This window comes from Argentina silus (assembly GCF_951799395.1).
Source record: "Argentina silus genome assembly, chromosome: 12".
Taxonomy (NCBI): Eukaryota; Metazoa; Chordata; class Actinopteri; order Argentiniformes; family Argentinidae; genus Argentina; species Argentina silus.
Window position 1 is genome coordinate 14,028,490 of NC_139666.1, and position 13,632 is coordinate 14,042,121.

The 13,632-nt window shown below is 42.2% G+C and overlaps 2 protein-coding genes across 5 annotated transcripts in view; one reads left to right on the top strand and one right to left on the bottom strand.

Annotated features, from left to right (window-relative positions):
• Positions 1-6,628, bottom strand: part of myo1b (myosin IB) — a 57,925-nt gene extending 51,297 nt beyond the window's left edge. For all 4 annotated transcript variants that reach the window (XM_083682242.1, XM_083682241.1, XM_083682240.1 and 1 more), the window contains exon 1: positions 6,381-6,628. The gene's annotated coding sequence lies outside the window, so the exon portion shown is untranslated. The remainder of the gene's footprint in view (positions 1-6,380) is intronic.
• Positions 6,629-7,425: 797 nt separating this feature from the next.
• On the top strand, positions 7,426-12,552 carry pofut2 (protein O-fucosyltransferase 2; the record flags this gene model as incomplete). The annotated part of the gene is made up of 9 exons (XM_083682693.1): positions 7,426-7,616; positions 7,991-8,241; positions 8,366-8,510; positions 8,761-8,871; positions 8,974-9,040; positions 9,210-9,335; positions 9,527-9,707; positions 10,583-10,706; positions 11,295-12,552. The coding sequence occupies 9 exons, from the start codon at positions 7,426-7,428 to the stop codon at positions 11,446-11,448; spliced, it is 1,350 nt and encodes a 449-aa protein (XP_083538819.1). The 3' UTR covers positions 11,449-12,552.
• Between the last annotated feature and the right edge of the window lie 1,080 nt (positions 12,553-13,632).

Below are 13,632 nucleotides of genomic sequence, written 5' to 3' on the forward strand. Positions count from 1 at the left end.
TGAAAGGGAGACAGATTTCTCCTTTGAGCAAAACTAAATTTTCATCCTGAAAAAAAAACTAAAAACATGAATGTAAAATAATAGTTCAACAATAACACAACCATAAAAATGTTCCATGAGCGAGATCTTAACTGGCATCATCAACCTTAGAGAACATGACAGGCTGGCAAAACAAATTATATTTAAGTCCATTATGGAGTTTAATTGACTGAAAATCCCAAGTGGTGGGCTAGAGAGGTTGTGGGTTGCAGAATAACAACATCACAGCTTGTTGGCAATCAGAGCGATTAAAGCCCCTACTAATGGAACAGCAGGGCATGGGTTTTACTGAAGCACAGAGCTGGGCCACTGACCTTAACTACTGCAGTGTGTGTGTATGTCTATCTGTGTGTGGGAGACTGACTTTTACAAAGCCTCACTGTAACACAACTTGGCAGTCGTGCACATCCCCAAATCATTCCTGCCTGTACTTAAGAAATTAACTGGTTCCTTGAACCGACAACGAACGTAGTGGGGTGATGGTGAGGCGATTGCCCTAGGAGGAGAGCTATGAGGACAATAATGTGAGAGATGAGAAATCCTGGCACTTAGTCATCCATTCCCAAATCTGTTTTCTGTTTATGAAACAGGAGGAAATTTCACAGTGATGCATCATAAGATCTGTTTGCACAACCTTAGTGCTTTTCTAAGCACTCTAATCTTAAAATAGTAGAGGACATTCTGCAGGTCACCCCAACCTAAGATGCTTTTGTGCCATGCTCCCCCATGTGACACATCAACAATAATAATAAGAGCCTAATTATCATATTTTGTAATCTAGCTCAAGTACATCTACAGTAATAAGACTCCATTAAAATCCTGATTACCAAGACATCATCTGATGTAGCCAAGACTAGAGCAATGGCCATTTGAAACTCAAAGGTTAGAGGTCAAAATACACATTAGTTTACTGGTCAAAATACACATGGCAGCAGTGTAGATAATAATGAGTTAAAAGTGCACAGGGTCATTGATTTGTCTTAACAACACTGTGCTGCTTGGTCACATCAGGATACAGCTGAGTCAGGAGGATTAAGAGCTACTTGGGTGAAGAGTTTTCGAGACAGCTGCTGTAAGGGTTTGAATATCCTATTCTCTGACGTCTTCATGATCAGCAACTCCAGCTTACATTCCGAGTCAGAGCCCAGGAGCAAGGGACTATCAGAGCTTGACATGACATTACAGCTTTACCTTTTGACAGTCATGCAAAATAATCTTCCAAGAAAAATGATTTACATTTTTGCTAGAGCTTTAGAGCATCTGTAAAGCATAAAGGGGCATGTGAGAGCCTATTTTCTAGATTGGAGTTCTGTTTTTCTGTATTTTAGCAAAGCAGCTGACCATGTCTGTCCCCAACAGTGTCCACCTTCACAAAAGAGACCACCACATAGCTTAGCCCATCTCTTTGAAGGGGTTCCTGTCTTGTTTACAGTGAGACAGCCAGTGAGTGATCCCCTCTGCTCCCCTCCTCCCCATCACCACATCACCCAGCCCACCCCTGTTTTCCCTCAGTGCTAATCACTACAGTACAAAAGATTCTTTGGTGTGCGGGGGTCCCTTTTAATCTAGCAGCAGCTCCTTCCTCTTCCTCCTCTTCAATGTTTACAGTGTCTGGTCCAGCCATGTGCTTCACCCATGGTGATGATGCCCTCTTCCCGCCCACCCAGCCCCCTGTGGGGTTAATACCCCTGGCCCCCTGCTCCTCCCTCGTCCCCTTGCATGTCTTCCAATTGCTCTCTGAAATGCTGGCATAATCGTGCAGTGCATAAACATCACAATATGCTACAGGAGGCCTGGTATGCTGACATTAACAAGACATAACACTAGTAGGTAATGCTATGCAAGACATTGGCCCAGATTCACTTTTTATTAACATAAAAAGTGAATCCAATTTTAGAAAGACTGCCCACCTACAGTACATCTTGATCCAATACACAACACTACAAAATCCCTCTGTGAGGTAAAGTGTTCTGCATCAGCCACCCACATGCACACACACTGAAATGTTCACACACATGCACACACACTCAAATGTTCCACTGCCTCAATCAATGTACCTTACATTTCCAGGTTGTGTGCTGTCTGTGGGCAATGTAGCTCTGTAGCTAAGTTTCAGTAACTAAATGGGAAAAGCAGCTGCCCTGGATTTCAGAGCTCAGTAATGGACTGAATCAAATTGCACAGTAATACTGTAGGGAGGAGAGGCATACACTGAGTTCAAACGTCTCAGTGAGGGGAAACAAAGTTACCTTACTGAAATTACATACAAGGCAAAATACAACAGTTGGCCGATATGGCCAGGTACAGGAGTGGGCTTCTGTTTCATGGCATGTAAAAGGCAATTTGCACCTATTTGCTTTTCCATTGCTATGTATCAAAAACCTGGGACTTTTTACTACATGTGAGAGGAAGACATTACTAAATACATAGCAACACAGTAAGCTAACAAACAGTGGTGCTGAACATCAGACAGTTTATATCACCTCAAGCAGTAAATATGATATCCTTACATCTGTACATTCTTCAACAGTATATCCCACTTTCCACAAGCTGGAGATGCCAACCAGGAACAGCTGGCAGCGGCATCAGGAGAGATGGAACATGAGCATTCCTTGGCTGAACAGTGGGCTGTAAATATCCCACAGAATGAATCCATTATGATGAGGTCAATGCAACAAGGAACTGTAGGTGATGAGGGTCTAGTATCAAGCAAAGATACTCCCTAGAGGGGAGTGACTTTATGGGTACAGTTTTTCAATGGAACAAAACAATGAGTTTTGAGGAGCATACTTCGGGCACATTTAGTCTTGTATGATGCTAGATAAAAAGCTAAACAAAACACACAGAAAATCATGAATATGACCAATCTACCTTGGTTCTCAAAGCTATAATTCATAACAGCAAGCACAGCAACTCTCTAGGCAGACCTCTGAGCCTGTATTGGCTCCGGACACAGGACACACGCCTCACTACTCACAACGACCATGGCAGGTCAGTGCAAACACAATTCATCACCATGGCTGAGGGACTTTGCTCGTCAACAACAAGGCCAGCTCAGAGGGCAATCACATTTGCCTAGGATAGCCTTCATCTACATAAGAGTACGACAACTGGATAAACTAGACTCAATTGCCCTTTCTCTGACAAACGCAACTCACCTTTATGTTTCTGAACCAATCATTAATCCGCAGATTGGTTGATAGCAATGGGTCAATTATTTCCCTAATGTTGAAGCATTGCCTCCCTTTATTTGATCAGTCCCAGTAATAAAGTTCCCATCTGGTTCTCCCACTGTGATGTGAAGGCTGTGCATATTTGATGAAACCGCAGAAGCCACAGAGAAAACTTTACAGAGAAGTCTTTAAAAGGACTTTCTGGCCCCATGAAGAGTTGGACATGCATTTCCCTCTGCCACATCAGAATTGGACATCCAGAGACTGAGATTATGGCTAAAGGGTAACTTAATGAAATTTGAGATTAAATTTTATACCTAAGCCCTCTCTTTGGTTGTATTTCAAAGGTGGCTAGATCTTCAGGGAACAAATGAATAGCCATTCCCTTAACTTAGACATGCTGTGACAAAGAGAAGGCCCAATGCCGTAAACACATTTTTGTATCAACATAATCAGCATTCTGAGATCTGAGAAGGCAAAAAGAACATTTGTAAATGCAGGGTGAAAAAAAGCAAGGACAAGCATAATCATGTTTAGACTGCGTAAGACAAACAATGTCTAGGCCTTGAGAACTAAAGCCTGGTGGGTCGCTTGTTAGGATGCTGCCAGGCTCCACCAAAAACACACCATATCCCAGGCACTGCTGAGTGAACCAAAACTACTAAGCTTCATTAAATATGAAAACCTAAATATTCGGCTCGGCTATTGCCAAGGTTTCTCTCTGCTTTTCGCTGAAGACCCCTGTTCAATTACGTCTCCCTCATCTCCTTGAAGAACATGGGTTACATTCATAACCTCAAGTTCTCTTTCAGTCAACTCAGTTTGACCCCTCACTACACCCCATCCCTGCAAAACACCCCGATTGCCTGGTCCGAACTGTGTCTACGTCACAGTCTCCAAACCAGTACTAGGAACAATGTGAGCCACAGAAGGCGCAGTCATGTGCAGGCTCTAAAACCTTCGAAAGGTATACGGAGAAGCCCAGCTGGCTGCGGCACATATCTCTGAAATCTTTGAACATGCCCATGACACCGCCACTCCGATCCCGGGTGCGCTGTGTAGACAGGGCCCTACCCTTGGCATGGTTTGCAAAGCAGACGAACAACTGATCACAAGCCCGGAACGATGACGTCCTGGCCATGTAAACATGCAGAGCGCGTACGGGACAGGGGGTGTTCAGACAAAAGTTTGCTGCTACATGTCAACAATTTCCATGCTACAGACAGGAATTGGAGAGAGCGTGTTTCTAGAAACACTGTGTAGAGGTCGAGCACACTTATCAAGCGTTATGTTATGCCCCCCATCCTAGAAGTGGCTGTGATCTGTCATCAGAACCAAACTGGTCCACACTTGTGGGCATGGTAGAAGCACTAGCCTTTGGGTCGAGATAGTCGCCAGCGAGACTTCCATCGTAGGCAGATTGGACCACCCAACATTTTCTTCTTGGTGGGCTACCATCTAGGGCTTGAAGGCATTTGTTGTGGATGGGCACATGCTGACATGAGGATGGGAGGTTATCCCTGTACAATCTGTGAGGTGGGAGGTCGCCCTGTTCTGCGCATTCTTGATTAACAATACAAAATCACCCTAGATTTTGACATGGAGAGACAGGTAACAAAAGAAGATCTACCCCTCCCAAAAATACCCATATTTTCCCAAAGAAAGAATGTTTCCCCCAACCCCCTTGAAAAAGCACAAGAGAAGGGTGAATGAATGGTCGTAACATCACTTCTGAGAGACAAAGTAGCCAAGGCTTTAGCCCACAAAACTCAACATTTTGCAAAATTTAACTTGGCAACTGCATGATGATGTTAGTGGTCGGCTATTGATGTTGATATTAGTTGACCGGGGTCAATACTTCAACATTAATGAGGTTTGATGTTTTTCTAAACACCATTAAATACTTTTTTGGTAGATGTTTTCTTAGACGTTATTCCATATGTATGACCAGAAGTCAAAGTATTTGCTTATCCCTATTCTTATGATGGAAGACATTTCTGACTTAATATCCCCAAAATATAGACTTTTAGCTTTCATTTGACACCAAATTTGATATGCTCAATCAATTTTATGACCTGCCCCTACAGAGAAAAAGCAGAGTGACTTTTGACAGGGGGTCCTCTGGGATGTTTCTCAGAGAACAACAGGATTGTTATTCTTGCAATAGATGTTTGTTTGGTAAGAAATTCCAGAAGTCACACACTAAATCTCTCAGACTCAGGTTGGTATTGCACTTTGTTGGCCTACAGCGTTTTCTACCCTCCAAAGCATAAATTAACTTCATGCAACTGTCCAATCATTCTGTGTAAACTTAAGTCTGTCACCCACTGTATGTTGCCAAATACGATGTGTGTGTGTGTGTGTCAGTAATAGATTTTAGAAAAGCATGCTTCTATTAAATGAATTAAACTAAAAGTGGGCAGTGAATATTATAGAAATCATTATGCATAGTAAATACCGATATGGATGACAACAAAAATACATGTTTCGTCGCATCTGATGCACATGCAGTCACTTCAATTGGGAGAAACATCTGTTTTGCCTTCAGGCTGCATTGCTTGATTTATGTCAAATGTGTGAATTAATGGATGGCTTTCTGTAGCTCAGCAGTCATTCGCAAAAGTTTGATAATGATGTTCTGCTCGAGCGCACTCCTCGCAGATGTTCGCAATCAACGATACGCGCATTCTTGATTAACAATACAAAATCGCCCCAGATTTCGACGAGGGGAGACGGGTAACAAAAGTAGACCTACCCCTCCCAAAAATACCCATATTTTCCCAAAGAAAGAATGTTTCCCCCCAACCCCCTCGAAAAAGCACAAGAGAAGGGGGAATGAATGGTCGAAACATCACTTGAGAGACAAAGTAGCCTAGGCTTTAGCCCACAAAACTCAATCATTTCCAAAGTTCGACTGGGTGACAGCATGATGATGTGGGCAGTAGGCTATTGAACGAATGTATGAAATGAACGAATGAATAACTGTTACACAAAACAATTAGGTTCTGTGCATAAATTAACTTGCAATGTTGAAAACTGAGTGCATATGACTGTATCTAATAAAGTAGGCTTTAGGCTACATTCTGTGAGATGCTGCAGCCACGCTGAGTTGTCCCCCATAAAGTAACAATAGGTTCATGAATGCTGAACGTTACAGATCGTACTTGCCTCTTTGTCAGAAGTTTGAACCCCTTTACAATCCACTCTGGAGGACAATGTAGAATCCCGGGGTGGCCCTTCAGGTGAAAAGCGACTCCTCTATCTACCCCTTCCCCGTTTCTTTTGATTTATCCGCGTTGAATGAGACTGGACGCGTCTCTCATCCGCGCTCTTGGAACTTTCAATGGAGCACTGAGGCGGTTAGGGACTACGGGTCCACAGGCATAGGGAGTGGCTGCAGCAGCGTTACAAAGTGCTGCTAGACGTCCTTCAATGTTAATCACCTTCAGAGAGAGAGGGGGAGGGGGGGAAGTGAGGGAGGAAGAGAGAGAGAGAGGGGGGGGGGGGGTGACTCAATTTAGTCTATTATTGCATGTCGGCCGACGGACATCAGTGCAATAACCAGTGCAATAACCCCCTCTTGTGTTACACAAATGTGATTGCAAGAAAACATGCGGTATCGATTCGATTCGATTCTATTCATGCTAAATATGCAATGCATTAATTTAAGTAAATCATAAATATTATTGTTATCTATGCGTACACTATGTGCTGCCCATGTGTAACATTACATTACATACATGTTGTATCCATTTTGTCAGGTCCCAGACAATGTAACACATGTGGCTCATCATAGCTCGAGGATGGAGAGGATGCGCGGACATTCTAAAACATTGTCAACATTCAACATTAAGATGATTGTGAATGCAATCTGACTGTTTATCTGAAGGGAACGCTGTTTTCATTATAATGTGGCAAACCCATCCGGCCAATGAAACAATGTTTTGATGAATGCCAGAACTTGCATGATGATGAATGATGAATGCATGCAAACATGTAGCTTATACTGTAATAAGTCAATGGCTGTGTTCCAAAATGCATTATTGCACTCTATATTATATATATATTATTGCACTCCAAGTACGGTATACGCTCTAGATAGAGTGCAAGAACGCATTTTGGAACACAACTAATGTGTTACAAAAATCGGTGTAGTTGCTATGCAACCACAGACGCTATATGTCATTCCGGAAGTGCGTGGCTGAAAGAAGAAATGGCGGACCACAGAGGCAACAGAGGATTGCATCCCCCAGTGTTGTTGATTTTGTCGGTGCAGTCGTTAATAAGATTGTGTTTTGCTCTCCTTACATTGAGGGCAGTGGTCGCTGAGGTAAAAACCGAAGATGCATTCCGTGCAGGGCACACTGTCTTGTCATCGCCCGCTGCGGCAGCACGGGATCTACGGTAAGGTTCCGGAGTAGGCTTAGATCTCATGCAGTAGCAGCCAGTATAGCACTGTGGGTTACATTATGTACTAACTGTTCGCTTACATACTATGTAATTGTTCATAAATTGCCTCGCTATGATTTATTTAAAAAAAACAAAAAAACAGCTAGCTGCCCTTTTGATATTGCACTTGGGCAAGTGATATTTGAAGGAATAAGATTATCATAGGCTGCGAACTAGATTGTTGTGGATTATCTAAAATTGAAAACAAATGTTCCCAGCCTTTTGAATAGTTCAACTCTGCAGTTACAACTACCACACTACATCACTGCATCTGAGTTTTGATGACTGTTATAGAATAACCTAGCTTTGCCCCTCTGTCACTCTCCCAGGTATTTGCTTTATGATGTTAATCCCCCGGAGGGCTTCAACCTTCGACGGGACGTTTACATCCGCATGGCGTCCTTGATAAAGACCCTCAGGAAACAGGGTGATTGGGTCTTGGTGCTTCCCCCCTGGGGACGTCTCTACCACTGGCAGAGCCCTGACATCCACCAGATCAGAATCCCATGGGGGGAGTTTTTCAGCCTGACCAGCCTACAGGCCAACGTGCCAGTCATCGAGTACGAGGAGTTCATCGCTGGTGAGTGTGGCTGGCATTGTCTCAAACATTTGAGTCCATTCCATATGGCTGTCAGTTGCATTTACCCTCTAGGTCTGCTCTCCTTATCTCTTTGTTTATGAGTGTTTTTCTGTTTTGGGCCTAGAGTCCGGTGGTCCCTTTATTGAGCAGGTCCTAGTGCTGCAGAACTACGCTGAGGGCTGGACAGACGGGAAGTGGGAGGAGAAAGTGGATGAGAGGCCCTGCATTGAGCGCCTGATGTACTCCAAAGACAAGCAGGGCTATTTCAGGTAGTGTGTCATATAGGCTAGTCCAGATACTGACACAGACAAGGTAGGCATCATACACTCATATATTTACACACTGCTATGGCATGTAGAAACTCACATATATGGCTCAATAAATGATGGCCCATCCATGTCTGTCTCCTGTGCTTTCCTGACATACCTATATGGCATAATATAAAGCTTGTTTTAAGCACTATGGAATGGAAGCTCCTTTCCCTCAACAATATATTTCTCTTTCCTCTACCTCCCTTAGAGGCTGGTTTTGGGGATATGAGGAAACACGAGGTCTGAATGTCACATGTCTGTCAGCTCAGGGCCATGCCTCCATCATGGCCCCACTTCTGCAAAGCAATATCACATCAACGTGAGTCAGTGGAAGTCAATGTCATTTTTCAGCATAGGTGTTAATCAGTCATTATTGTGTGCATTTGGAAAGAGTGACTATGATGACACTCTGTTGCTGCAGGTCAGTAATGTTGGATAGAGCAGAGACCGTCCTCCATGATCACTACGCTGGAAAGGATTACTGGGATGTAAGTGGCTGATATACCACAATAGCAGAGTGTCAAATGATTATGTACTTTTCCTATTCCTCATACAGAACATCATTATCATATTATGACAGATAAGACGAGAATCAATTGATCTTTGATATTTTGTCCCCCATTAACAGTAGTTAATGTGTGTTTGTGTCTTCTCCAGACTCGCCGCAGCATGGTCTTTGCCAAACACCTGCGTCTCATTGGGGATGACTTTAGAGTAAAGTACCTGAATTCTACAGATGACAGGGACCAGACCATATACAACGAGGATTGGACTCGCATGAAGGTGTTTTGTCTTATTCAGAGACATGCTCTGCTTTGCACATGTAGATTTTCATAATGATCGGTTGGCATATACCGACAAATATATTTGTGTATCTGTCAAATGACAGAAATATGCAAAATGGCTTGTTATATTAAGAGGTTGATGTGGCATGAGTGGCTTGAAGACTAATTTGTGTCTGCATTCAAACTCAGGCTAAGCTGGGCTCTGCCAAAGGGGGGCCATACCTTGGGGTCCACCTCCGCAGGAAGGACTTTATCTGGGGTCATCGAGAGGATGTGCCCAGTCTCAAAGGTGCAGTCAAGAAGATCCATGGCCTAATGAAGAAGCACAAACTTGAAAGGGTCTTTGTTGCTACGGATGCCGATGAGGAAGGTACTGGCATTGAATTGATGACAGCTCAGAACTTGTACAATGTAGTCAAGGAAGTCAGTGATAATTTCAGCTATCTATATATATTAATTATATATAATTTCAGTTGTATCCAGTGGTGTTTTAAATGCCAAAATGTTGGTGGGGCCACTGTCAAAGATGCTCAGATGCATGCCAGTGAACCACAGTCAAACAAAACAAAGAGGGGCCGAACAGAACTGGCCCCACTACCATAAAAAAAAAACAGTAGCCTTCGAAAATAGCAAACTTCATGCATTTCAGAGCTTCCATACTCAAGGAAAAGAAACTAAAGCACCGCCATTAATGTTTCACTAAGCAAAGATAAAAAATCAAAAAAATGTATTTGATTTGCTAACGGTAGGTTATGAAGATACAATTACATGGATATGACCAGGGTGATACTTAATTCATGCAACAGCACCATCTGCTGGTAGGACCAGGCCACACCGGCTCTGAATGACTAAACCCCACTGCTTGTATCTGTTTATTGATGATAAAACATGTTGTCCACATTATATGGATATTATTTGGTATAATACCAAAGGATGCTTTGTCTTTATGACATCTGAGAGTGAATTTATTTTAAGTGGCTTTGTCCTCACTGTGAGAACCAGGGATGTGATTCAGCTATACTATCAGTAAAAGATGTATCAGACCAACGTCCAGTCATGCTATGCTTAACCTTGTCCCATGGACATGAAAGAGTAGAGCTATCTGATGGTTTTGGTGGGTTAGTCAAACCAATAGAGAGAACCCCCATCGAGCGTTGGCATGTTTACACTGCCCGTCAGTACTCCAAAGAGAGGCTCTCCCGGGATATGTAAATCTGTTATGAACGAGGTGCCTGTTCTCTGCAGAACTGGAGGAGCTGAAGGGGATGCTGCCAGAGATGGTGCGCTTTGAGCCCACCTGGGAGGACCTGGAACTCCTCAAGGATGGGGGCGTGGCCATCATCGACCAATGGATCTGTGCACATGCCAGGTACAACACCAGCCATGTGCTTTTTTCCATTCAGTTGAAAGTGTTGCACAATGTGTGAAAAGTGGTATTGTCTACTGAATAAGCGTGCATAGATACATTATCTCACATTTCTTAGTTGTGCACAGACTAGGGCTGTCCCCAACTAACTAATAAACATTTTTTTTCAGCATCAATACATTTGAAATCTTTGAAACAACAGTTGTGCACTCAGAAAGTAATAAGCCACCTGTTCTAGAGGAGCAAACAGCATGTAGTAGGCCTACAGATCATTGAAAACATTGGATCACAGCAGAAACATGATACGATCAGTATTAATATAATTTCATATTTTTACCACTTGTCAGGATAACAGACTGTACTTTACAGTATTATGGCTATTACTCAGAGGAACAATTCTAACTGGTAAAACAATTTACAGTATATTGTGCAATGTAATATGTGTTGTCTTTTTCACCTATATAAATACCAACACTCTGTCTAGAGAACTATGTCCCACACTATCACATGTTCCGATGCTGCATTCCAAAGCATTCAATTCTGAATCCCTATGATGAAATCTTACCCTCTCACTCCTTTCCAATTTTCCAGGTTTTTTATCGGGACATCTGTGTCCACCTTCTCCTTCCGGATCCACGAGGAGAGAGAGATCCTGGGATTTGACCCCAAAACCACCTACAACCGTTTCTGTGGGGACAGTGAGAAAGATTGCGAGCAGCCCACACACTGGAAAATAGTCTACTGACACTAAATCCAACTTCATTTCTTGACAACAAAAGTGCCAAATGCAGTGTTGAAGTGGATCTTTTTTAAATGCATAAAAAAGACTATTGATGTATATTTTTGTTACTTTTTTATTGTTTTGAAAATTGTGCAATCATGCCCTCAGTGACCACTGTGACCACAACGTTCTGCTCAAAAGGTCAAGACTGGGCACTCAGATGAGTTTTAATGTTCACCACTTAGATTCACCTTTCACTTGAACAAGGGTTTACACCTTTCTATTCACATTTATCTGCCCTGTGACATATTTTGTTGTTGTTTTTTTAAGAAATAGTGTGATTGCGTGTTTCACACACTAGCATTACCTGACAACATTGTCTGTTGTAATGAATGAAATGTACATTGTTGTCTTATTTTATTTTCCTGTACTGTACATTTTATAAGGGAATTCTTTGCCATGTACTGTCATCTTTCATTCAACCCAGCCTATTCAACCACCTACCTTGTCATTAAGCTGCCTCATACTGTGTTTTCCGAACGTAAGAAATATTGTGTTTTTTCTTAGTTTGCCTCTGTGAATATGGTATTACTATAGACTCTTGGAATACACGTATAAGTTAACATTTCAGTATTTGATCTGTGAAAAGCAGGTTTAGTTACAGTTCAATGTTGTTTACTCAAATAGATTGACTAATATGCTAGAGCCCAGAATATGATCTATATTTTTTCTATGATCACATTAGCATGACTTATTTGCAATGTACAGATAAAGTATGATTTGTCAAGATACAATCATTGATTGTATTGCTGTTGGATGGTGCCTAGACATTATTACATTAGAAACCCTTTTCAAGACAATGGCATTTCTAGCCTTTGCTGAAGCTGAAAGGTATGGCTGAGACAAAGCACCTGTCAAGATGATAAGGTGACAACATTCAAGAGACTATTTTCCATGAACAAGCCCCACCTGTGTGCTCATTCCAGAGGACGCACACAATTCAGTGGTAATGAGCGAAGAAACTATGTTATCTAACTATGTTTTCTTTTAATGCCAGGGCGTGCTTATCTTACCTCTCAATGTTAGACAATCCATATGTTTAGAATACAATAAAAAACCTTTGTTTGACTTTGAGACATGTTGCAATTCACATACTGCTCAGGTTTGATATAGTGACGTCGGTGAGGCTCACACAGGCACTCTTGTTTAAATAGTGTATTGTTGTTATGAATGAATAGCCAAGTCAAGCGAGTTTTAGTAGTAAGGAGCTACACACCTGACACACCTCATCCTGTACTCAGTGAGGTGTGTGATAGGGCTTCAAATCAGAGCACTTAAGTAACTTGACTCTTGCCGTTCTTAAAGGATAGTATCCAATGCTCTGGTTTGCCTGCCCAGATTAATCCCTTTCCTACCTATCTCTATCTCCATCTGCCATTTTCTCTCTTCATAAAACTACCACTGACATGAGAAAGCCGGTATGGCCACCCAGACAAAGGTTTTCTCTGTGGAATTGAGTTTTGTTTTTGTCTCACAATGGCATAGGTGTCATGTTTCATCTGAACCACACAGTGCTTTATTAACCCAAATATGTTTTTGTATTTTCTCCCTGTAGGTAGAACGAATGCACACAGAATAGGCTAACTGGTGGATGCCACTGAGGGAGAGGTGATAAACCGGTTGTACTCATTAGAAATATACCACTTACATTCAACAAAATCAATAACTGTATTTTGAAAGAGTTGATTTATAGCCTATCTTTCATCTTGAGATTACATTTATGATATGACAAAAGTACAACATGATTAGAGGACAGAACATAAATGCATAGCCACATATGCCTAATTTTGGTGGATGGAGTGATACTATTCTATCCCAAGGCACTCCTGGATTCCCTGGATTTCCATTAAATGCGTCAGCACTGTCCCATTGTCCTGTGGATTATCTCTCTCCTACTCACTCTCACCGCTACCGCGTGCCTTTGGTGTAAGGGGAAATAAGGTGTGCCTATGGTCTTCATACTCCACCTGCTGACCATGTGACTTGTTATGAGTTTATCTACTGATGTCTTGTTATACGATCCTAAACAATTAGTAGAGCTATCACCATTAGATTAGGGTGTAGAACAGGGATGTCAAACTGGTTTTGGTGTCGGGCAGCATTGGACCAAATGCAACTTCAATAAGACAGGTATCAAACATTTGCGTT